At 32.3% G+C, this 23,815-nt stretch overlaps 3 protein-coding genes across 3 annotated transcripts; 2 read left to right on the forward strand and 1 right to left on the reverse strand.

Annotated features, from left to right (window-relative positions):
• The first annotated feature begins 1,331 nt into the window (after positions 1 to 1,331).
• On the forward strand, positions 1,332 to 10,316 carry LOC140180493 (uncharacterized). Its single transcript, XM_072221701.1, has 12 exons — positions 1,332 to 1,342; positions 1,421 to 1,565; positions 1,659 to 1,926; positions 2,598 to 2,668; positions 2,759 to 2,848; positions 7,346 to 7,398; positions 7,484 to 7,749; positions 7,832 to 7,851; positions 7,941 to 8,412; positions 8,491 to 8,679; positions 8,819 to 9,331; positions 9,991 to 10,316. Exons 1-12 carry the CDS (start codon positions 1,332 to 1,334, stop codon positions 10,314 to 10,316), a joined length of 2,424 nt encoding a protein of 807 aa, XP_072077802.1.
• Positions 10,317 to 10,322: 6 nt separating this feature from the next.
• LOC112762835 (uncharacterized) lies at positions 10,323 to 11,657 on the forward strand. Its single transcript, XM_025808663.1, has 2 exons — positions 10,323 to 10,875; positions 11,122 to 11,657. Exons 1-2 carry the CDS (start codon positions 10,323 to 10,325, stop codon positions 11,655 to 11,657), a joined length of 1,089 nt encoding a protein of 362 aa, XP_025664448.1.
• Positions 11,658 to 17,870: 6,213 nt separating this feature from the next.
• LOC112764435 (protein phosphatase 2C 37) lies at positions 17,871 to 20,520 on the reverse strand. Its single transcript, XM_025810020.3, has 4 exons — positions 19,542 to 20,520; positions 19,107 to 19,421; positions 18,762 to 18,867; positions 17,871 to 18,608 (listed from the first exon to the last, which is right to left on the reverse strand). Exons 1-4 carry the CDS (start codon positions 20,052 to 20,054, stop codon positions 18,271 to 18,273), a joined length of 1,272 nt encoding a protein of 423 aa, XP_025665805.1. The 5' UTR covers positions 20,055 to 20,520; the 3' UTR covers positions 17,871 to 18,270.
• Positions 20,521 to 23,815: the final 3,295 nt, after the last annotated feature.

Raw genomic sequence — 23,815 nt, forward strand, 5'->3', positions numbered from 1 at the left:
TATAAAAATTAATACAAAAATAATTTAAATTTTGTATAATATTTTTTTTTGTATTTATGAGCTATTAAAAATGAACGAAAAAATGTTATATGAAATTTTATTTTTTTTGTATGGGTTGTACTAATATCATTATAATTATTTATTAAAACAGAGTACAACTAAGATTTTACTAAAAATTTTAAATATTATATTTTTATAAAATTTTAACATTTTTTATTATAAACACTTTTTGTAATTATTATAAATAATTTTATAAAATTTAAAAATGGCTTAAAAGATGTTATGAGTAAACTGTCTGACAAAAAACTGATTACAAAATCGGTCGAATCTGTAATTACTTGATGAACCGTTAGAACTGGCCGTTTTTTAAAAGGATTTTTGGTTTGTTAATAACTCCTCCAAACGGTACCATTTTGACTTTAAAAAAAATGAATCTCCAACGGCTTAGGCCGTAACCTGTAACCCAATCCCACTCCCACACTCCTCACTTATCTTCTCTGAAACTGACGTGAAATTTTGATATTGAAAGAGGAACCCTAGCTCTCCAAATCGCGAGTCCGCAGCCACCGCAGCGTCAGACTAAGAGAGAGCGTGTTGAGATAGAATTATCTACTATTGTAGTTAAAGCAATAGCAGAGGTTGAAGGTCAAGCGCATGAAGCAATTGACTAAGGATCATAAAAAGAGAATGCTTATAGTAATGGATGCAGGGTGAAAGAAATAAATGGCTTGCTGCGATCAACACAATCTTTGGTCATATTGAAGGTACTATTAACAAATCTTTTGGGAATTATATCAGATTAAGAAACAAAAAATTGGTGCTATATATCTAATTTTATTCTCATACCCTTTTTATTCTGTACCTCTTGAAATGCCAGTATCTATGATATAGAATGATTTAACAACATACAAAAATAAAATAATTTCATGCCTTTTCGAGACTTCTTGTGATTTACAGTACCTAATTAGTGTATGTAAAAATGGTGATTTCCTCTTCAGCATATATTGCTTCTTATTTTGATTTTTCAAAATTAAACTCCAGTTTGCAATGTAAATGAAACACAATAAATGTTGGCCGTTAATTTCTATCCTAATTTTAATAATTATTTTATTGATATGATTCAGATTCTTTAATCCTGAATAGTCCAAAAATTTTCTATTTTTTTTTAGTTGGATTTTGATAAAAATGTAAAGATTCTTGCAATCCTTACTAATACTGGGACTGAAAAGTGCTATGACTTTCTATAAGTATAGCATGGGTGATCACCACACTTACTATTTATCTATACTGAAATTCATAATATTTGAGTAATTTTATAGTGGCAGGTAGCAATGGTAGTTAGGTGAGTTCATGTGCCATGTGGATTGTTTCACAATATATTTTTTTATCTTTCACTAAATATGAGGTCCTTGATTTTTAGGTATGATCTCATCAAGTGTATCAATACTGGTCCAGCGCATAAGGTGTGGAAGCTTAAAGTACGTGTCATTATACTTTGGACCGTTTCTCACTTTGTAAAATCTGGGATGAAGGCACCTATTGAGATGGTTGTCCTTGATAAAGAGGTAAAATCTTCTCTTTGTATGTGAGATTTATTTTGGTAATGACTGAGTAATAAACCTCATTTATCTATGACTCTATAAAATTAATGCATTCAGGGAGATACAATTCAATGCACTGTTAAAGACATATTTGTTCCTATCTTTGAGGACCTACTCGCTGAGGGCAACGTGTACGTGGTCACTAATTTTAGAGTTACTTTAAATACCATCAAGTTCAAGTCTACTAGACATGAATTTAGAATCCACTTCAAGAGGGACACGATTGTGTGTCCGGTACAAGATTCTTTAGTTCCATTGAACGGATTCAATTTTGTTCCGTTCAAAACAATTCACGCAGAGTCTAAAGAAGATGGTTATTTAGTTGGTAAGTACTTTGTTAGATTAATCTATAATGCATGTGTTGTTTAATTCTTTGAGGTCTAATTTTTTAATCCTATATATTGTTTTGCACCATTTGCTGTCTTTTTTATTATGAGCATATAATGGACAGATATAGATTCAAGTAATGGTTGTTGCTATTCCTCTCAAGTCTCAAGTATTATAGATTCATATAATTTTCGTGAAATTTATTTAAGTAAAATTTGCTTCTCTTTTTATCTTGTAACCAAATATACATCCCAAGAGCTTATAGGGTGTAACCCGTAAGAAATTAGTTATTACCCATGAAAAAGAGTTCGGTTTTATTTTGGGCTTTTGCCATGAATGTTAACTTTGTATCTTTTGAATTGATTGAAAATTTTTACATAATATAATATAATATATTGTGACAGAGCATGTCTTATTTTAAAAGAGTTGAATGTATGTGAAGCCATTTCGTTGATCACGTTATTATTGTCAATCAGAGATGTTTGTTTATTTAACATGATAAAAATGTAAAATTTTGAGTGTAAAAAAAAGGGGAAGCAAGCAAGGATCCTACTGGTTTTGATGAGTTTTTCCTTGATAAGGAGTTTCTATTCAAAGTCGAAGAAGAAACTACTAGATGGTGCGATTCTTATGATGTATCGGTGATAAGTTCTGATTCTACCATTTTAGCGAGGTGGAGGAACACTCAAGACCCAGTAAAATCTGGTGTACCCCCTGCTGGTCTTGTTAACCCTGTTCAGGTATATATATATATTAGACTATGTATATTAAGACTTAATTTGCCAAACATGAGGTGTTATTTATTTATTTTTTCATTGTTTTCTATGTAGCCTCGAGGTGAAGATGAATGTTCTGTTTGTGATGAGTCACCTGATCCAATCGTGGACAATTTATCTACTACTAAAAGACCTGTTGTCAGGGTATTCATTTAGTCTTCACTTATATGGCCTCTTTTATATTTGAGATTTCATTTTTTGGTTAAAATCTTAATTATACTTTTTTGTTTTGTTTTGTTTAAAGAGCCTGTTGGATGAGTTTAACATGTCTGGTGCTCTTTCCATTAAAAAGTAGATGCTGTGAAACATGAGATTTTTCATGTAATGAAGATAAAGGAGCATGTTTTGAAGGTTTGGTGGAGTCTTAGCTATAGCTATTATCTATTGAAAGAACTGATACTATTCAAATTTTAAGATATTTTAAATTGAACAATTGTTGTTTTGATTTATTTAATTATCTATATTTTTGGGCATGCTAATGACACTAGAAGTATTTTCTTCTTATTTTAATACAAGTAGAACATGACTCTAATATATAAGTCAATAATATATATATATATATATATTAGACGTTATTTATTGTTGATTAATTGATGAAATTCTTTAGAATAGATATTTTTTTACTAATGGAATATGAGCTAGTAATTGTGTATGCTATTTCTAAGCTCTTTATTTATTTTTAACCATCGTTTTAAATTTTAATTTTTTTTTAAAATCAGTAATAGTGAAATTTTATTGATGCTAGATAAAAAAGGCATATGAATGAGATAAAACTATCTTAAATTTGCTGCGTATGATGCTTGGTTTAGAAAACCACAATAAAAGAATGAGATGACCACATATTTGTTAAAATAGGAGTGGTTCGTGAAGAAGATGGCACAAATTTTAAGCAATCATAAATGGGACCGATATACATTATTCATATTCTAAATTCTTCAACCTAAAACTTAAAATCCCAAATAAAAATTAGTATATGAATTTTTTTGAAATAAAATAATAACAATATATAAAAAGTGCTTTTAATTTATTGTTAATTAGTCATTGAACGTTCAAATAAAAAATATTAATAAATGAGAGACTTATCAAATAAAAAATATTAATAAATGAGAGTAATTACCGAATGAGAGTGATTGTTAGGGTGTTAGTATTATATGCTGTTGTGGCTCACTAAAATAAGTTACATTATATTTATGACTTCATAAATGAAAATTTTTTATTTTGCTCAAAAAAGGAAATTTTTTATTTAAAATAAAATAATTTTTTTGATTTTTTCCAACAAATTATAACATATACACATTAAAATTTTAGCCCAACCCAAAATACAATAAATCTATATAAGAACTCTACAATTACATATAATTATCATGTTCAGTATTTGATATTTGATTATTAGATATTTTTGAAGGTGTTACTGTTGCACATTGCACCACATCTTTATGTAAGTTTTTTTTTTTGTTTCAAATAAATTTTTTAAGTGTCGATTAGTCTTCTATTGATTAGTGTTTTCATTTTATTTTGTTCAACTTTTTTGCAATCTTACTTTTTTATGGTTCACATGTTATAAATTTATTAGCTTAGTAATTGAAAATAAATAATATTTATATAATTGTTAAATATTTAAAAAATATTAAGACTATTATGCACTTTTTAAAAGTGCTGTTACTACACAATACATTATGTTTTACGTAAGTTTCATATGTTTTATGTAAGTATTATTTTTTTATCATATAGATTAAAGTTTGTTAATTTGGATACTAATTTTTATTATTCACTTAATCTAATTATCCAAAAAAATTATTTTATTATTTATAAAATAAATTTAAAAATTACTTATCACGAAGAACATGCAGTACTATCTTTTAAAAGTATATTATTATTATTATTATTATTATTATTATTATTATTATTGAAACATACCACAAAGTTGTATTTAATTTTTAATACGTAATCTAATTTTTAATATTTAAAATTTAAATGACTAAAATTATTATATGTTGAATATTTTGTCCTTAACTAATTTTTATTTGTTATATGTTGATTAAAAAAAGTGATTTATTAATCACTTCTAAATTCAAATTTAAAAATTGTTGTGCATGAGTGTATATTTGTAATTAATTATTTAATAATATATAATATAAAAATTAGTTTGACTTATATATATACCTCTTTTAATTAGATTATTAATTTGTGAATTAAAAGTCACTGTTAATATATTTTTACATATTTAAAAATTAAGTTTTTTACTTTTTAAGTAAAAAATGATACCTCATAAATTAATCAATAAATAATCAGTATTGTAAGTTAATGGATATTTAAAATTTAATTTTAAGATAAGTATTAAAATTTAAAAATTTGTATTCGTAGCTCATTATTACGGGAGAAGTACATTGTAGATAAGTGACTTAACAACGATAATGTATCTCACTCCAGTCATACAATCCAAGATTGCAAGGTTAAGATGAAGGATAATTTTGGCAAGAAAACGAAAAAGACTTGATGATAATGAATCTGCTTTTTTTTGTGCTTCTGGTAAGTGTTCTTGTGAAACTTTTTTAATTTCTATTTTTTTTTTTATGAGAAATACAGTTTAAACTATCATCATTATTGAGAATATTAACAAAGTAGTTTGTACTATACATAATTTTTTAGATATTTTAATTTAGTGATTGAAAAACTGTAAATAACTATTCATCTTTATAATTTTTTTTAGAATTCATATTTAATAAGTTATAAATTACATAAAAACTATGCAATCTTCAAATCTTCATGTACTATATAAGTTAATTAATTATTTAATATTATTTAAGATATACTCTGTCATAATTTAAAATAATATACTATTTAATCTAAATTAATACATAAAACTCTATACTAATTGGAAAAATATAAAATTTGATACTTTTGTGTAGATCTATTTAAGTCGATTTAAATAAATTGAAATTTTAAAATTATATTTAAAATTAGAGTTTTATTTATTATTTAAATTGAATTGTATTTATTTTTAAGTCATGATTGGGTATATTTTAAATAATATGATATAGATACTCATTGATTTAGTTTAATAATTTAAAAAATAATTCAATAAAACTAAACCAATACAAAAAAAATTTAACTAAGAAAGTATACTACTAAAATTGTATAAAATCAAATACGAGATTAGTTAATTGAATAATTATTATTTGTGTTTCATTTATTTTTCTTGACTTAACAGTGTTGATAAATGTGAAAGTTTTTTCACTGTAATTGACTCATATTTATCTAAATTTAATTTATATCAGTTTAATGACGAAAATTTTTTATATATTTCTCATTACTCATTCATAGGGAAGCAACTATCTATGTATGGTGTATACTGTGCCTCGCATGGAATTGGACAAGAAAATACTCCTCCTAATTATGTAAGACCTTCTACATCAGAGATAAGATCTAAATCTTTAACTCTACGGACGGATCTCTCATTGACAAGAACTTCACTGTCCATGTTAACAAATAGTACGTATAATTAGTGATTGCCAAATGATTTATACACCAATATTTAACAAAAAGTATACTTCATCGGAAATCATTTATATAACATAGATTTATTACAATTCTAACATACTCCGGTGTACAAGGACCCGCCAATAATCTAACGAAAGTCGTTCCGCAAAATCAGCTTCCATCACATTGCGGTTTCCACAGATCGTGCCTAACAGAAAGGTAATTTAGAAAAGATGATCATCATTATTATATTCTTTTTTCCTATAGTGTCTAACGTTTAATTGAATAAAATTGAACTTTTTGTAAAGAAGTTCTACTATAATTGGGATGCAAAAAAGACAATCTTTCTCTGTTGTTGCTTCGGTGGCTATTAATTTGGCACAACTTTATGAAGATGTAAATTTATCGACTGTTAAGACGCACCCACCAAGCGATGACACACAAAGTGGCCAAAATGTTGACCCTTTTGTTGATGATGAAGGTAATTTCTCATTATATCAAGAATTTAAGTTTGTAGTTTTCAAGACATATGAATTATTAGTAATACATCAATATATATGTTTGCATTTTTTATGATTTCTATTTATTGTAGTTTTGAATGGTTATGATGATTGAATTTTGGATGTGGATATTGAAGATAATTTTATACCATCCTCTGAAACCTTAGACGGTATGCAAAAATTTTATCTGTATGTTTATTTGTATCTTTGTGTACATCATGGACTAAATTGCATCGGTATGACAACTGAGTATATAAAGAGAGTTCATTTGGCAGATGTCTGGAATATAGGAAATTCTATTTATCAATGTCAACACTGTAAAGCATGGATGTGGTCTGGAGAAGGGCTTGCTAAATCCAAACAGTCGCCCCAACCAAAGTTTTCATTATGTTGTATGGAAAGAAAGATTGAGCTTCCTCTACTTTCTGTGCCTCCTAATGAGCTCATTCAGCTTCATAATGGAGGAGATCAAAGAAGTATTCATTTCCTAAAAAATATAAGGACATTTAATTCAATGTTTTGTTTTACATCAATGGCCGAAAAAATTGACCGTGGGGTGAGCAATGGGACTGCTCCTCCAATTTTTAAGCTTGGGGGTCAAAACTACCATAGCATTGGTAGCTTACTTCCTCCTGATAGTTTGTGACCAACATTTGCCCAGCTATATATCTATGACACAGAAAATGAGATTGATAATCGAATAGGCACACTTCGGTAATTTTCATGCAACCAGTAAAATTTTTTAGTTATTTCTTATTTGTGAGAAAAAATAACATAAATTTTATTATTTTTTTCACAGTTCCAATGAAGCTATAAATGAGAGGGATAGGGAAATTGTGGCAATATTAAGAAACATGCTAGATAAATATAATAGTTTGGCAAAGTGTTTTCGCTTTGCAAGAAATAGGTACCAACAGGAAAATTGCACAAACATAAAGTTTAAGTTGATTAGTAAAAGGACTACAGATGGCAGGACATACAGCTTGCCATCTGCATCTGAGGTAGCTGCATTGATTGTTGGCGATGTCAAACAACTTAGCAAAGATAGAGATATTATTATAGAGAGTCAATCTAGAAAACTCCAGCGGATTGATGTTTTTCATCCATTTTATTTAGCCTTGTAATATCCATTGTTGTTTCCGTATAGGGAGGATGGATTTCATTTGGGTATTGCAACATCAGATTCTATCTCCGCTAGGCCTACAAAGAAAAATAAAACAATTACTTTGCGACAATTCTTTGCTTTTCGACTATAGAAAAGGACGGGTGAATCTCCGTTAATTCTGAGATCAAAGAGATTATTCCAACAGTTTCTGGTAGATGCCTACACAATGGTGGAATCAAAGAGGTTAAAATTCTTTAGGTGTAAACAACCACAGTTGAGGGTTGATAAATACAAATGTCTGCATGAAAGTCTTATAAACGGGGATGTAGATGCTGCAAGGCTTGGCAAAAGAATCATTCTTCCCAGTACTTTTATCGGTGGACCTAGGTATATGATGAATAATTGTAAAGATGCATTTACAATTTGCAAATATACAGGATATCCTAGCTATTTTATTAACATGACCTGTAACCCTGAATGGGATGAGATAAGGAGAGAAGTGACTCCCATTGGATTGAAGGCAGAAGACCGTCCTGATATATTGTGTCGAGTTTTCAAGATCAAGCTTGATGGTTTGATTGATGGCGTAAAAGAGGGAAAAATCTTTGGCAAAATTTTGGGATGTAAGTCTGTGTTTATGCAACACTTTATTAAAATCTTATGTTGTAATGCTTTGCTCATTTGTCTTTTTCAATTTTCAGACGTTTGCACTGTAGAGTTTCAAAAGAGGGGGCTTCCACATGCACATATCCTTTTATTCATGAGTAACAAGTTCAAGCCACAAACACCAGATGACATAGACAAACATATAACAGCTGAGATTCCTGATGAAAATGAAAGGGCAAATCTACATGGAGCTGTTCAAAATTACATAGTACATGGTCCATGTGGTCCGTACAACAAGAATTCACCTTGCATGAAGAATGGATTCTGTTCAAAGTTCTATCCTAAAGAGTTTAGACAGCGAACACTCACTGATGAGGCCGGAATGTGTACTAGACAATAAGTTCATTGTTTCGTATAATCCAGAATTGTTGCTCAAGTTCGGGTGCCACATAAATGTGGAATACACATGCCAAACAAGTTTTATTAAGTATCTGTTTAAGTATGTACACAAGGGTAATGACCGCGTAACAGCTACTCTATACAATGCTGGTGATTCATCAGAAGCCACACAAGTTGTTGACGAAATTAGGAATTACTACGATTGTAGGTACATTTCGGCATGTGAGGCAGTTTGGCGTCTATTTGGATATGAAATCCAAGAGAAAGAACCATTTGTGATTAGACTTCCATTCCATTTGGAGGATGAGCAACCTGTGGTTTATGGTGAAACTTCTAATGTGAATGATATCGTCGAAAGAGCAATATCTCATAAGTCCATGTTTTTGGGATGGATGGCGGCGAACATGTCATATCCCTGTGCTCGAAGTCTGACTTATGCTGAGTTTCCAACCAAGTTTGTTTGGAAGGACAATTCTTCAAAGTGGTTTCCTCGAAAGAAAGGCTTCGCAATTGGAAGGTTGACTCATGTACTTGCAGGTAATGACGAGTTTATATTCATTTTTTATCTTACTTATTTAATGATTTAAATTTAAAATCTTAACAGCCTGTAATGTTCAAATAACTTTCAACAGTTATAATCTGTAGATTACACAATTTTTTATTTTTCTATATTTTTCAGAAAATTATTCTTATGCGGATGTGTAGCTATATAATAATTAAAATAGCATAGCTTAATCCATTTAACAACTTAAAAGTCGGATTTTAACCAAGTTTTTTGTGGCAAATACCGAAGAATATTACCAATGACTTCTCTTGAATACTCAAAGAGGATGTATGAGTTTTCGAGATATAAGAACAGTAGGAGGAACAATTTATGCTACGTACAGAGATGCATGCTTCGCCCTTGGACTCTTGCAAGATGACAAAGAATCATTGATGCAATTAAGGAAGCAAGCTCATGGGCCTCAGGATCATATGTTAGGAGGTTATTTGTCATTCTATTAACATCCAACAATATCTCAAGACCAGAACATGTCTGGGATAGATTTTGGCATGAACTCTCAGATGATATTTGTTTCGACAGCGAGCCGTGATGAACATGAGGGGTGAGTTTTTATTAATTACAATGATAAACGTTCTTCCTTATTGATCATTTTTAGTTTGATTGAATTTTTACAGTATCGTATAATATGCAGAGTTAACAATGTCAAATGATGAGATTAAGCAGTTGTGCTTAATGGATATAGACAAGATCTTATATTCCTATGGTAAAACCTTGAAAGACTATCCTCCTATGCCTTTAGCAACTGAAGTTGATAGTCCTTTGTTAACCAAAAGGGTTATTAGGGAAGAGCTAAACTTTAACAGGGATGATTTAAAGAAAAATGCCTCAGACATGTTAGCCATCGCAATACCTGAGCAGAGATATGCATTCGATAAAATTGTTACAGCTGTGTATTGTGATGAAGGGGGTTTTTTCTTTGTGTATGGTCATGGGGGTACTGGAAAAATATTTCTCTAGAACCTTATGTCTGCTGAGATTCGCTCAAGGGGTGATATAGTGTTAAACGTTGCTTCAAGTGGTATTGCATCTTTACTTCTTCCCAATGGAAGAACGGCACACTCAAGGTTCAAAATACCGCTGAATATAACTGAGGATTCTGTATGTAACATCAAACCTGGTTCCCCTCAAGCAATGTTGTTGTTGAAAGCCAAACTTATAATTTGGGATGGGGCTCCAATGGTTAGTAGGTACTGCTATGAATCGCTTGATAAATGCTTGGGTGATATCATGAGGTGTTCTCCAACATATAGCAAAGATTTGTCCTTTGGAGGAAAAGTGGTTGTACTAGGTGGAGACTTTAGACAAATTCTTTCTATCATTCCACAAGGATCGAGACAAGATATCGTTCATTCAACTGTGAATTCGTCTTACCTTTGGAAGTTTTGTCAGGTGCTCAAACTAACAAAAAATATGAGACTCTTTGTAGGGATGACTGCTTCAGATCAAGATGAGACAGAGAAATTTGGTGAGTGGTTATTGAAAGTTGGTGATGGTCTAATATGTGACAATATGGATGGTGAATCTGAGATATGTCTTCCAGGAGATATTGTTATTCCTTCTTCGGACCAGGCATTTGATGAGTTGGTTCATTTTTCTTATCCAAATATTTTGAAAAACATGTCCTCAAAGGATTTTTTCAAAGCAAGAACTATACTAGCTCCCACACTAGACATTGTTGAAGAGGTCAACAACCATCTGATGGCTATCATTCCTGGAGGGAAAAAATTATATCTTAGTTCATATTCTATTTGTATGGATGAAGGGAATATGGAGAGTCAACTAGATCTCTGTAGTTTTGAATTACTGAATAGCATAAATTGTTCTGGTTTGCCTCTACATAAATTAATACTCAAGGTTGGTGTTCCGGTGATGTTACTGAGGAATATTGACCAATCTAGTGGTCTTTGTAATGGTACAAGACTACAAGTTAGGAAGCTTGAAAATCATGTCATAGAATGTGAAGTTTTAACGGGTAACAATGTTGGTCATATTGCTTTGATTTCAAGAATGAATATGGTACCAACAAATGAAACTGTCCCAATTAGATTCCAACGAAGACAGTTTCCCATAATAGTATCGTTTGCCATGACAATTAATAAGTCTCAGGGACAAACTTTATCTCATGTTGGATTGTACATGTCCAGACCAGTTTTTACATATGGCCAACTATATGTGGCACTTTTAAGAGTTAAGAGTAAGAGATGTTTAAACGTTTTACTTATAAATCACGTAAGAATGTCTGCAAATTCAACCATCAATGTTGTTTATAGAGAAGTCTTTGAAAAAATAGTATTCTAATATAAATATTTTAATTTTATTTTAAATTCTGTATCAGTGTATAATTATTTTACTTTAAAAAATATAAAATAATTATTACTCACTTTTTTTTAAGTTAAACTTTGATTTTGATAATAATTTTATAAATTTCTTAAAATAATAATTATTTTGTATTTTTGTTTTAAATATCGAAGCATATAATTTTTTTTTTACTTTTATAAATTTTTCATGCTGAGCACGGGTTCATACACTAGTTAAATTAGTAATTGAATTGTTAAGTTATTAGGTTATTAAATTACTAATTTGATTAGTAGATTATTGATTAAATTAATTGATTTAATTTTATATAAATAAAATTATAACATAATTAAAAATTTAAAATTAAAATTTAAAATATATATATCTTTGCTAATATTTTAAAAATAATTAAACTATTCTAAAATAATATGAAACAAAAATAATAAGTATTTTATTATTTTTATTTTTTTATAAATATTTTTATTTATTTTATATTAAAATAATTATTATTTTTAAATTTTAATAAATTATTAATTAGTCTATATCTATTAACTATTATACTATATATATACTACAAGTATTTATTGAAAAAATAATATTAATAGATATTATATAATTATGAAAAAAATAAGTGAATTTATAATATTATTAAATAAAAATATAATTAATTTAAAAATGAGTGAGTTTATAACTAAAATTAAAATAAAGGGTAAAGTATACTTTTTATCATTGAAGTTTGGCAAAAGTTTTAAAAATACACCTAAATTTTATTTTGTTTCAATTTTGTCCCAAAAATTTTCGATTTGCATCAAACATACCCTAGACGGCTAAATTTTCAAAAAATTTAAGACCAATCTAACAACAATTTATGAAAATTATGTTTGATTTGTTTATGTTGAAGGTTGTTCTTATAAAATTGTTGTTGAATTAGTCTTAAATTTTTAAAAAAATTAGCCGTCAGGGGTATATTTGATGCAAATCAAAAACTTTTGGGACAAAATTGAAACAAAATAAAACTTAGGAGTATTTTTAAAATTTTTGTCAAACTTTAGGGACAAAAATATACTTTATCCTAAAATAAATTATGTAGAAGTAAACTATTTAATGAAAGATATCTAATATTTAGAATAAATCAATAAAACTATAGAATTGAATTGAATTATAGTGTTTGGAATGTTTATCAAATGAATTAAAGTTTTATAATAGACAACTTTATCTTTTATTAATATAAGGGTTAAGTATTTTTTTCGTTCCTAAGGTTTGGGGTCAAAATCAAAATCGTCCCCAACCTTTTTTTTGTATTAAAATTATTCTCAACATCACAAAATGTTATAAAATATTATTTAAATAATAAATATATTTATATATTATAAATTATATGAAATAATTAAAAAATATATTTTTAACTAATTTATTTCAACTAAAAATTTGTTCACTTAAAAAAAAAATAGATTAATCTAAAAATATTAAATTTATAAAATATTATTTATTAAAAAATTAAATGGTTCTTCATAGTTGATTCTAACGACAAACTAATAACAAAAAATCAAGATGAACTATCAAGAACTAACTTGTTAAGTGGTCTAATGACATGACAATTGACAAGTAAAAAAAAATGGTTATTAATGATAAATTATAGCAACTAATTCATGTTATTAAAATGGAACAAAATTATGCTTTTTTTGCTAGTGTCATGATTGACACAACTTCAATTGAAATGTTGAAACGTATTGGCAAACGCTTGATGTCATCGGAACACTAAAAACGACGTCATTCCCATTTTCAGTTTCCTTCTCCCTTTTCCTTTCACACTCCTTTTCTCCTTTCCCAACTCTTTCTCAGTTCTCCTTCCCCTTTCCCTTCTACGCTCCTCTTCTCCTTTCCCTTTTCCATTTTCAGTTCTCCTTTCTCTTTTTCTTCCACGGTCCCTTTTTTCTTCCCCAGTTTTTCTCTCCTTTTTCCCTCTAGGCTTCCCTTCTCCTTTCCCAACCCATCTCCAGTTCTCTTTTCCCTTTTTCTTTCTCTTTTCGTAATCACTGTCAATAAAAAATAGTATTTTGTAACTGTTTAAGCAATTCAGAAGAAACAAAATCATAATTTGTTAATTCACAGAGAGAGATAATGGAAGATAGAAAGAATTGTAGAAGGCAGACCTCCTGCAGGCGTTACCTCTCTTACTGCCGTCGTCCCCTTTCGTCAATTTGCTTTTAGGTCACCATGGCGCTTCCTCTAGTGCATGTGCTTCTGCTTTCCTCTGCTCCGGCGGCCTGCTTCTTCCTTCTGCTCCACCGGTCTACTCCGCCTCTTCTTCCCTCATTTATTCTTTTTTTTTGCTGCTTATGTTTTAATTTTTGTTGTTGATCGATGTGATGTTGTTGTATATTATTGTTGCTGCTGCTATGATTTATAAAAGTTTTTGTTATTTAAATCAAATTATTGGTTTGAGCATGATTATCGAATGTCTACATAAACTAATATGAATTTGATAGTTTAACTATTGTTTGCAATGATAATGTTGTTGTTGTTGTTACTGTGAATTTGAAGAAGAAGAAGAAGAACAAAGTGAAGAAGAGAATTTGTGAAGATAATTGGGGATTATGTTTTTTTTTATAAATACAAAACGATGTCGTATTGGAGATTATGTATTTTTTTTTGGTATAAATACAAAACGATGTCGTTTCAGTCCTTTCGTTGATAAGGATGGATGGAAATCATTTTAGGGAGAGTCCCGGAGTACAAATTCGAGAATAAATTTAAGTAATTATTAATTTCAGAGATCACTTTAAGGCGAGTGCAATCGTAAAAAGAACAAACTTTATTCTTTCTTGAAAAATACTCTTCACCATAACATGATGAATTTGCAATGTTGATGGTGGAAAATATGAACTGTGAAATACTATATACAGAAAAGCATGAAAACAGTTCCGTACAAGGCCTAAGTCCACTAAGTAAGCTACCAACTTAGTTGCTTAACACACCCATTTAAAATATCTCCCAAAATACCATAAATCAAAAGAGATTCATGAGAGAAAAAATCAAAGCAATTAGTATGCAAATAAAATACATACAGTTTAATTGTTACACAAGAAATCACATGGAATTATAAAAAGCCTATAAAAGTCAATAAAAAAATTGATAATCGAGTTAATCTTTGAAAGATAGATCATTCTTTAAATTCATTTTTAAAAAAAATTATCAATCATATTAGTTTATAAAAGTTACAAACACTATAGTTTTACTAAAACCATTTGGAAGGAGGTGGATTCACTTTGAATTAAAGTTTTTACTTAATTTATATTAATCGATAAAATTAATACTAAAGATAGGTTGAGTAAGTTTGGTATAATTAAATTTAGTGACAATTTATATGTGTTGTATGATAAAGATATAAAGAGTGTATATCATTTATTTATTACAGGTGAGTTTTTATGGCAGGTGTGGTGTGTTTGGGCTTGTGATGATGGCCGTTCATGAGCTATTTCAGATACAGTAAAGAAACATTTTAAAAGTTAAACAGGAATAACGAGAAAGGATCATAAAAAAAAGTGGTTGATAGATTTTTTTGCTATTGTTTAAAATATTTGGTAGGAAAAAAATCAAAAGAATAAGGCATAAGAAGTTGTTGATGTTGCTCAATCTTCATTTAAAAGCTACAAAAAGTGGAGTTGTGCTGATTCCTTTAGTTATTAATGGTAATACCGGAGATGAGAAAGGAATATGGGTTATAAATAATCTTTTATTCTTGTTATTTCTTTCTTCTACTTTATTATGTTGAGTTTTGTGTTTCAAAAAAAAAAAGATTACAAATTAATTATTTTTGTCTCTCTGTCACGTAATTAATAGTTTCTGTCAACAATTGATAATATAGAACATTAACTAATGGTATACATGAATACATGATATCTAACATGTCTAATTAGATGCTGAATAAATATATTCATGAAAATCTATTAATTTAGTCATTTTTTTCAATTATATAAACTATAATCCTAATATAACCTAACGGCACTAAATTAATAGATTTTCATAAATATATTTGTTTTTAGAGTATCATTTTTATTACTTTTAAGAAGTGAATTGATTTAGAATTGTAATCTGCATTGGAGTTGATTGATGAAATAAAACAGGCATGACTTTAATGAAAAATCAATAAAATTTTGCCACTCATATAATTATATTAATAAAATAATTTAAAAAAATATAAAATTTTAATTAAATTGAAACTAACCATTAGATCAAGGGACACTTTTCACTTTTAATTTTAAATCATTGTTTATGACAAATACTTCTACAAATGTTCAAAATGAAATTGAAACTGAAACTAATATTGGAGATGCTCTTAGGATATGTTAGGTGTCATGTATGATATGAGTTAACATTTTATATCATTATTTATTGACAAAAACTTTTAGTTGAATGAGTAAAGAATAAAAATATTAATTTATAATTTTTGAAAAATTAATTTAATTAATAAAATCTTTCAAAAATAAATTTAAAAAACAAACAATCATCTAAAAACTAATTTAACTGTTAATCTCTCCCGTAAAAACACAAAATCTTTAGCTTGGGAATGAACCTAATAAAACATGTTCGAATCTAATAAGGGAGGTATATAGTTCTTTATGCTTATAATATACTTTAAGAAGCTATTTACTCATTTAAATATCAAAATATTTTTGCAAGTAGCAATCTCAATTGGTGCGGAAAAACCATCCGGGTTATAGTTGATGGGAACAAAAACAAAGTAACAATGGGTACAGGACAAGCATTGGGGCTTTCATATGTTTATGTGTGGTATTGGCCCTTAGCAGTAGGGACTAGGGAGAGTGTAGTGGGAGGGTCAATAACTCCCCTTTCGTTTCAGCATCTTCATCCATCCTACTCAGTTCCCACTCCTTTTTTCACTTTACTTTTTTGTTTTCTTAAATTCTTTCTTCCTTCTCAACCCCTATTCTCCTTTGAATGACTTGTCAACTTTTATGTTGCTTTAGGATCGGAGAAGGATATATATATATTTATATCATATCAAAGAAAATATATTTACAATTAGAAAAATATCTCTTAAAACAAATTGTCCTACACTTGTCAACTATCATATGAATATATAATTTAGTATTTCTTTTCTGAATTCCAACACTCAATCAGTACCTAACTAGTAACGTGGAAATCTTTAGAAGAAAGAAATTCCATGTTTGAAGTGAAAAGAAAAGTCGTGGAAAATTTGTACAGGGAAATTTGGTGTGAATATTCAGTGTTCCCATTTGGGTAGAAATGAATAACAGTATAACACATTAGTTTGTGTTTTTTTTTTTTTTTTTTCTTTTTTTTTTTAAATTTATAACATGGCCTCTTTTGTGACAACTCCTCTGGTAAAAGTAGTTCAAAATCCAAGTCTTTAAAGAAGACAACGATGACGATTGATGATTTGACGACGACGAAAATGAAGATGTACGGACAAAAGGTAAATGCATATTTGTGGATAGTGATTTTATAATAGGCTAACTTTTAAAATTAATTTAAAATAATCTTAGATAATTTATTTATTATTAAAAATTTATTTTTAATACATTAATATTATTAAAAAATTTATACAATTAATTAAATATATTTATTTTTTTAAATAATTATTTATACAATCAATATATATGTGTAAAACTCTGTAATAATTTATCAAAATTAAATTCTTGTTATTAATCCAAAAATGAATGAAACATCTATTATTTCTTCTTTTAGAATATATGCATATAATATTATAATCTAATTCGCATATTTTTCTTTTCATCGTTTCCTTTATAGTTTATATAATTTCTACACCTCCTTTTATGATTTTTTTTTCTCCCTTTCAATTCTTAAATATCAACTTTATATAAAAATAATTATATTTAAATTTTAATAATAATAATAATAATAATAATAATAATAATAATCTGTGGAGGAGGAGTGTGGTTCTTATTCCATTCTTAAGGACGATTTCGACAATCCAACAAGAGAGTTGACACACTCCCCAATTAGGGACATTTTCTTAAACTCTCTTTAAACAAGCCATGGGGTCAAGAACAATAGCTTATTTGTTTATAGTATCTCATTCTATTATAGTTTCAAAATCTTAGCCAATATAATTAGTGATTCAATATTAAGTTTGGTTTTCAAAATTTCAGTATATTGCCGGTATTGTTCATAGTTTCTTCAATTTTAGTTCAAAACCACGGACCGAAGTAGAATGCAAAAGTACACTAATTGCCATACGAACACAGAAACGTGTCACAAGGCCTACTTAAGCCCTTTGGGTGACACTTCTTTTTTTTTTAACTACACTAAACTTTTTTCTATAATTTCTTAGCACTCCCCCGCCCCGAGAAACTTACAATTCCCCCCTTTTTAATTAAAATTAAAACAGAAAACCTAGATTAACTTAAACTCCATTAGACCATTACTATCACATGGAATAACAACTCCATTTTTTCCCCCCTTTCTGTTAATATTTAAATCCTGTAAAATGGAGGCGTTATGCCCATTCATTCACAAACTGCCCATTTTAGTGGTCATGGACGGTTCCATTAGTAGTAATATTTTTTTCCTCCTCCATAATCATGTCCGCTAAGATTAATTAATTTAATCAACTTTGTTGTTGACGTTGATCCCTCCTCAAATCAACCACCACCACGCTAACATTGTCGGAGCTGTGCCTCGCCAAAGCCAGCTTCGTCAGAAGAATCGAAGCATCGGAGCACGCCTTGTCGGATCCATCCGCCGCCACATCCCTCCCCGGAGACCCCGGCGGCGACGGCAGCTTCTGCGCCTTCAGACACATCCTGACCACCCCACACGCCGTGTCGTTAGAAACAACATCCCAAAGCCCATCACTCGCCAGAATCAAACACTCATCCTCCTCACTCCGATCCGTAACAGTCACCTCCGGTTCCGAAATCACATAAGGCTTCAAATAGTTATCACCTGCACAACAACAAAAACAAGATCATGTTATTACAGTTTACAACTACCCCAATAATTCAGAACCGCACACACCATGCTATAATGCGCCACATGTGCGAATCTTAAGAAACCTTTTTTGGTTAAAGTTGAGTTTTATCGTGCGCACTCACTCACCTATGGCTCTTGACATGGCCAGCACCCCAAGCACTCTTGGACCGTCCCAATAGATCACGCGCCCACCGGCGTTTTGGACTCGGAGCAACTCGTCCGGTCGGTCCGGCTGAACCGGAAAAAAGAATAAAACAAATCGGGTCAGATCACATGCACGCACTAAACCACTTAAACCAAGCACAAGCGCGTGCACAGCATGTGCCATGCGTAACTAATTTGGAGGCAACATAGAAAATTTCAGATCCCAACCCTCAATCATTTCCTTCAAACATTTTTTTTAAAAATTATTTATTTTTTAAAATTTAATTAAGAAAAGAGAAAAAATACTAAAACGATTAACTAACTAACCTTGTGATCACTGGAGAGGGGGATGGCGACACCGTTGCGGCAGAGTACGGCGCGAGAGTCGCCGCAGTTGGAGACGATGATTTTCTCCGGCGTGACAACGGCGACGACGGCAGTGGAGCCGACGGCGTCGCAGTGAGGTTTTTGGAGCTCGCACCTGCAGGTGGAGGTTTGATTGCTATGGCTCCAGCTTTGAACCTCGTCATCCATGCGAGTGAAGCTTTTCTCCATGGCGGATTTCCATTCAAAGTTCTCTTGAGATTTTCCAATCTCATCCTTCACAATCCCGTGAAGCCTCTCCTTGCACATAGTTGCAACCTAAACAAAACCGAAACGACGACGTTTAGTTATAACTATGAACCAGATCTACGTCTATTACACTTAAGTGGTGAGAATTAACAAAAACCATGCTGCAGACAAGGTGTTCGAGTTATTTACATGTGAACATCCATGACCGTCATATACACCAAAGAAGTGAAAGGGCACGTCGTTTTGATCGTTTGTGTTTGTGCCGTTTTGAACTTGGCAGAAGGAGGGACGCACCGAAACTGCGTCTTCCATGTCCCTCCTCCTGCCACATACCGATGTGACTCCGTACTTGGGACACTCTTCAACAACCTCCTTTTTCTCCTTAGAAATTAACGTTGGTACTTCCGAACTACTACTTGCTTCGTGATTTGTTGATTCCTTCTTGATGTTAAGCTCTTCTTTGAGTTTACTAGGGTTTGATTTGGAACTCTCAACTGCGTTCTCGCACTCCCTCGCCGGAGAGGCAGAGAGATCCAGCTTCTGCCGCTTACGGCTGCCTTCGGGAGGCGGAACCGCCATGTCGGCAATGTATTTCAACGGCAGGAGGTCCAAACTCCGGCGAGCTAAAGGCCGTGAAGAAGTTGGCTCAATTGTAGCTGGATTCTCTCCGTCACCAACAACACCACAACAAATCCCAGCCATATTCCAAACCACACAGATCAAACAACAAACTCTTGCTCTTCAGAATCCTTCAACTTTTTATAAACAACAGAACCTTGGAAGATATAGCTAGCAAGCCTAGTACGAGATTGAGATGGTGATTGTGATGATTTAATTTAATTTGATTCGATTCCGATATGATATGATATGATATTTAACTCTATGGAGAACGGAGCTTATAGGGAAATAAAAGAATAGCAGGGAAAACGAGCAGATTTATAGTGGGAAGAAGGGGTGATTTGGGTAAGAGAGAATTCGAACGGGCAGGGAAATTAGAGACCCATGGAAACGGGTTTGGGGGAAGCTTTTCTAGGGAATGAGGGAGAGAGAAGGGGGGCACCTGGGGGCCACATTAATCACGGGCAGGCTGCCCGTCACCGTCACGGGCATGATCCGACACATACAGTTGGTATGACGTCGAACGACTGAATTCCAGAGATGCGATCCTAACCTTTGATCTGATCGCCAAAAGCTCGTTATTTCGACACGTGGGGTACCTGTCCTCTAGAGACGCCAATACGTGGCCCAATCATAACATTCCACGGTAGGTTGAAATATTGTTCCTTTTCTGACACGCATGTGGTCCTCTACTACTTCCTTCACACACTCCATCTCTCCAATTTAATTCTTACATATAATGCTTTTTTGCGTCTCTTTTGCATTTTTATTTTTATTTTTACTTTTATTTTTCGGAGTGACTGTTTTTTTTTTTTGATGAGCAAAGGGGGGAAGGACCCCAACAACAAAAGAAAACAGAAAAGAAAAAAACAAAAATAAAAGAGCAGATCAGGACCCTCTTAAACGGAGGGCCCCGTAACAATCACAAAAAAGTGCATAAGTAATATCAGATGGTGCTCTATCAAACAGGTGTAAACCAAGAGGCATGTCTTGCCCTTTTTTGGCTAGAAGGTCTGCTACAGAGTTAGCTTCACGAAGGGAGTGTAACCAAATAATGTGCTGCAAGCGAGCTGCCATGATACGAATGTCCTGAATGAGGGGGGCACAGGGATGAGTTGGGGAGCAGCCATGATTGATGAACTTGATAGCCGCAGCTGAATCAGATTCTACGACAATGGACTGGTATCCGTTAACTACCGCAATTTGTAGGCCATGGACGATTGCCCATAATTCAGCATGCATAATAGAGCATCCACCTAAATTACATGAGAAACCTTTCAAAAATCTACCATCTGCATCTCTAAACACTCCACCACATGCCGCATTGTTTCTATAGGCATAAAGGGAGCCGTCAACATTAAGTTTAACAAAATCTGTAGGGGGTCGAGACCAAGCAATGTAACAATTCCCGGCAGCCTGGAGGTTCCTGGGTAGAATGTTGCTTTTCGTGACTTTTAGAAACTCCTCCGACCGCGCTTTAATTCGACTCACCGCTGTGACCATAGGAACAGACTGGCCATTAAAAATGAGCTTGTTCCTGAAGTGCCATATAGAGGAGGCAGCTACACCAAAGAGACATGGCCAGTCATTCTTGCTAGTGAGGTTCTGCATCAACCAGTCCTTCAGATCCGTATTGAAAAAAGAGTTCACAAAATTGGGAGGGAGAAGATATTTCCAAATGCATTGTGCGTAGGAACAGTCTCGTAGCACATGAATAACTGTTTCATCATGATGATGGCACCGTGGGCAGGAATCATCGTTCGTCAGGTGTCTTCGCCTTCTCTCTGAATTAGTAAGGATGGCATTATGAGCCACCAACCAGAGGAACGTTCTGATTCGCTCCGGACCTTGCCAATTCCAGACTTGCCTAAAAACTGTATTCGGAGTATGTTGCTCTTCAGACAAGCTCTGGTACGCTGACTTGGTGTTGAACAACCCATCAGGGGTGAGACCCCAAGCTAAATGGTCAGTACCCTTCCATGGAGAGGGAGAAGAAATCGCCACTATCTTTTTCACCACATCCTCCGGTAATAGTTCTTGTAGCTTCCCAGTATCCCAATGCCCTGAAACGTCAAGAAACTCCATCAGTGAATTTGAGTAATTAAAATTACTACTTACCTGGTTTGCAACTCTATCGAGACGACCTAATCCCGGAACCCAGTTGTGGTCCCAGAAACGAATTTGGGCCCCATCCCCTATCCTCCAAATGCAGTTACTTTGGACTTCCGGCCACAACTGACAAATTCCTTTCCAGAGATTCGAGTTGCTCCTCTTCCTTTCTACTCTAGGAATGACATTGTTACCACTGCCATATTTTGATCTAAGAATTCTGACCCAAAGTGCGTCTTTCTTCTCAACCAAACCCCATCCCGCCTTCATCATGAACGCCTTGTTCATTTGGCTTGCATGTCTAATACCCAATCCACCAGAATTTTTCGGTTCACAAACTTTCTTCCAATTTAGCAGGTGTATCTTCTTAGACTGCTCTGTATCTCCCCAAAGAAAATTCCTGCATTTACGATCAATCATATCACAAGTAGAAGAAGGCAAATAGGCAGATTGCATAGTATAAGAAGGCATAGAGGATAAGACAGATTTCACCAGGGTAACTCTTCCCGCAAGAGAAAGAGATGAGGCTTTCCAGGAATTGAGCCTGGTATTGAGTTTGTTGATGATATCTTCAAAGGTATTTCTTGAGACTTTAGAGTGAAGAATAGGAACACCTAGGTATTTCCCTAAGTCATCAGTCCTGGCAAATTGCAACGTGTTGCTTATCTCTGTTCGGACATTATGCCCCACATTCTTGGAAAAGAAAATACGAGTCTTTTCTTTACTGACTTTCTGCCCGGAGCTTTCACAAAATGCCTCAAGGCACTTGTTAATAACATTGGCTTGATCTAGACTGGCTTCAGCAAACAGGATAAGGTCATCTGCAAAGCAGAGATGAGAGATAGGTGGGCCGTCCTTTTTCAGCCTGATAGGCTTCCAGAATTTATGATCCACCGCTGCACCAATAAGCTGGGACAGCCTCTCAATACAGAGAACAAAGATGTAGGGAGATATAGGATCTCCCTGTCTGATGCCTCTTAAGGGGGAGAACTCTTCCAACTCTTCACCATTCCACAGGACTCTCATCTTAGCAGTTGAGATGCAGTTAAGAATTAACTTTATAAACATTTGGGGAAGACCAATATCCATAAGGGTGTCACTGATGAAACTCCATTTTAACCGGTCATAAGCTTTCTCCAAGTCAATCTTGATGGCCATCCATCCTTTCTTCCCTTTTTTTTGTCGCATAGAGTGGATGACTTCTTGGGTGATGATGATGTTATCGGAACTGTGTCTCCCCGGAACAAAGCTACATTGAGTAGGCATCACCAATTTATCCATAATTTTTCTCAGGCGATTTGCCAAGATTTTTGTAACCACCTTATAGGATACATTACATAGGCTGATGGGCCGCAATTGTTTAAGGTGAGTAACAGGATCTACTTTAGGGATAAGAGTAATAAGAGTTTCATTAACCTCTCCAATCTTGTCAGGTTGGTTGAAGATATTCTTTATCAGGTTGCAGACATCATCCCCAATTCTATTCCACTGACTCTGATAGAAAATGGCTTGTAGACCGTCTCTTCCTGGGGCTTTCCAGCTTCCAATACTAAAGATAGCATCTTTAATATCAGCATTAGATACCTCTTGGTTCAAGCTTTGCAAATCAGTACTATTAAGATTGGGAAACATATTATTTACAATGTAAGGAACATTTATAGAGTTGTCAGAATAGAGATCCATGAAGAAGGAAGTAGCCATAACCTCGAGAGTTGCCTTGTCTGTGACCCAATTTC

The sequence above is a fragment of the Arachis hypogaea genome, chromosome 17 (genome assembly GCF_003086295.3).
Source record: "Arachis hypogaea cultivar Tifrunner chromosome 17, arahy.Tifrunner.gnm2.J5K5, whole genome shotgun sequence".
Lineage (NCBI taxonomy): Eukaryota > Viridiplantae > Streptophyta > Magnoliopsida > Fabales > Fabaceae > Arachis > Arachis hypogaea.

What these genes read in the sequence shown, in the direction of transcription:
- LOC112762835 (XM_025808663.1), top strand. Translation starts at nt 10,323, where the DNA reads ATGTCTGCTGAGATTCGCTCAAGGGGTGATATAGTGTTAAACGTTGCT. An exon ending in AATATGTGACAATATGGATG is followed by an intron (nt 10,876 to 11,121) that starts GTGAATCTGAGA and finishes GTATGGATGAAG; the next exon opens with GGAATATGGAGAGTCAACTA.
- LOC112764435 (XM_025810020.3), bottom strand. Translation starts at nt 20,054, where the DNA reads ATGGCTGGGATTTGTTGTGGTGTTGTTGGTGACGGAGAGAATCCAGCT. An exon ending in CCCTCTCCAGTGATCACAAG is followed by an intron (nt 18,868 to 19,106) that starts GTTAGTTAGTTA and finishes TTTCCGGTTCAG; the next exon opens with CCGGACCGACCGGACGAGTT. An exon ending in GGCCATGTCAAGAGCCATAG is followed by an intron (nt 18,609 to 18,761) that starts GTGAGTGAGTGC and finishes GTTGTTGTGCAG; the next exon opens with GTGATAACTATTTGAAGCCT.
- LOC140180493 (XM_072221701.1), top strand. An exon ending in TGGTTGTCCTTGATAAAGAG is followed by an intron (nt 1,566 to 1,658) that starts GTAAAATCTTCT and finishes TAATGCATTCAG; the next exon opens with GGAGATACAATTCAATGCAC. An exon ending in GTTGACTCATGTACTTGCAG is followed by an intron (nt 9,332 to 9,990) that starts GTAATGACGAGT and finishes TATAATATGCAG; the next exon opens with AGTTAACAATGTCAAATGAT.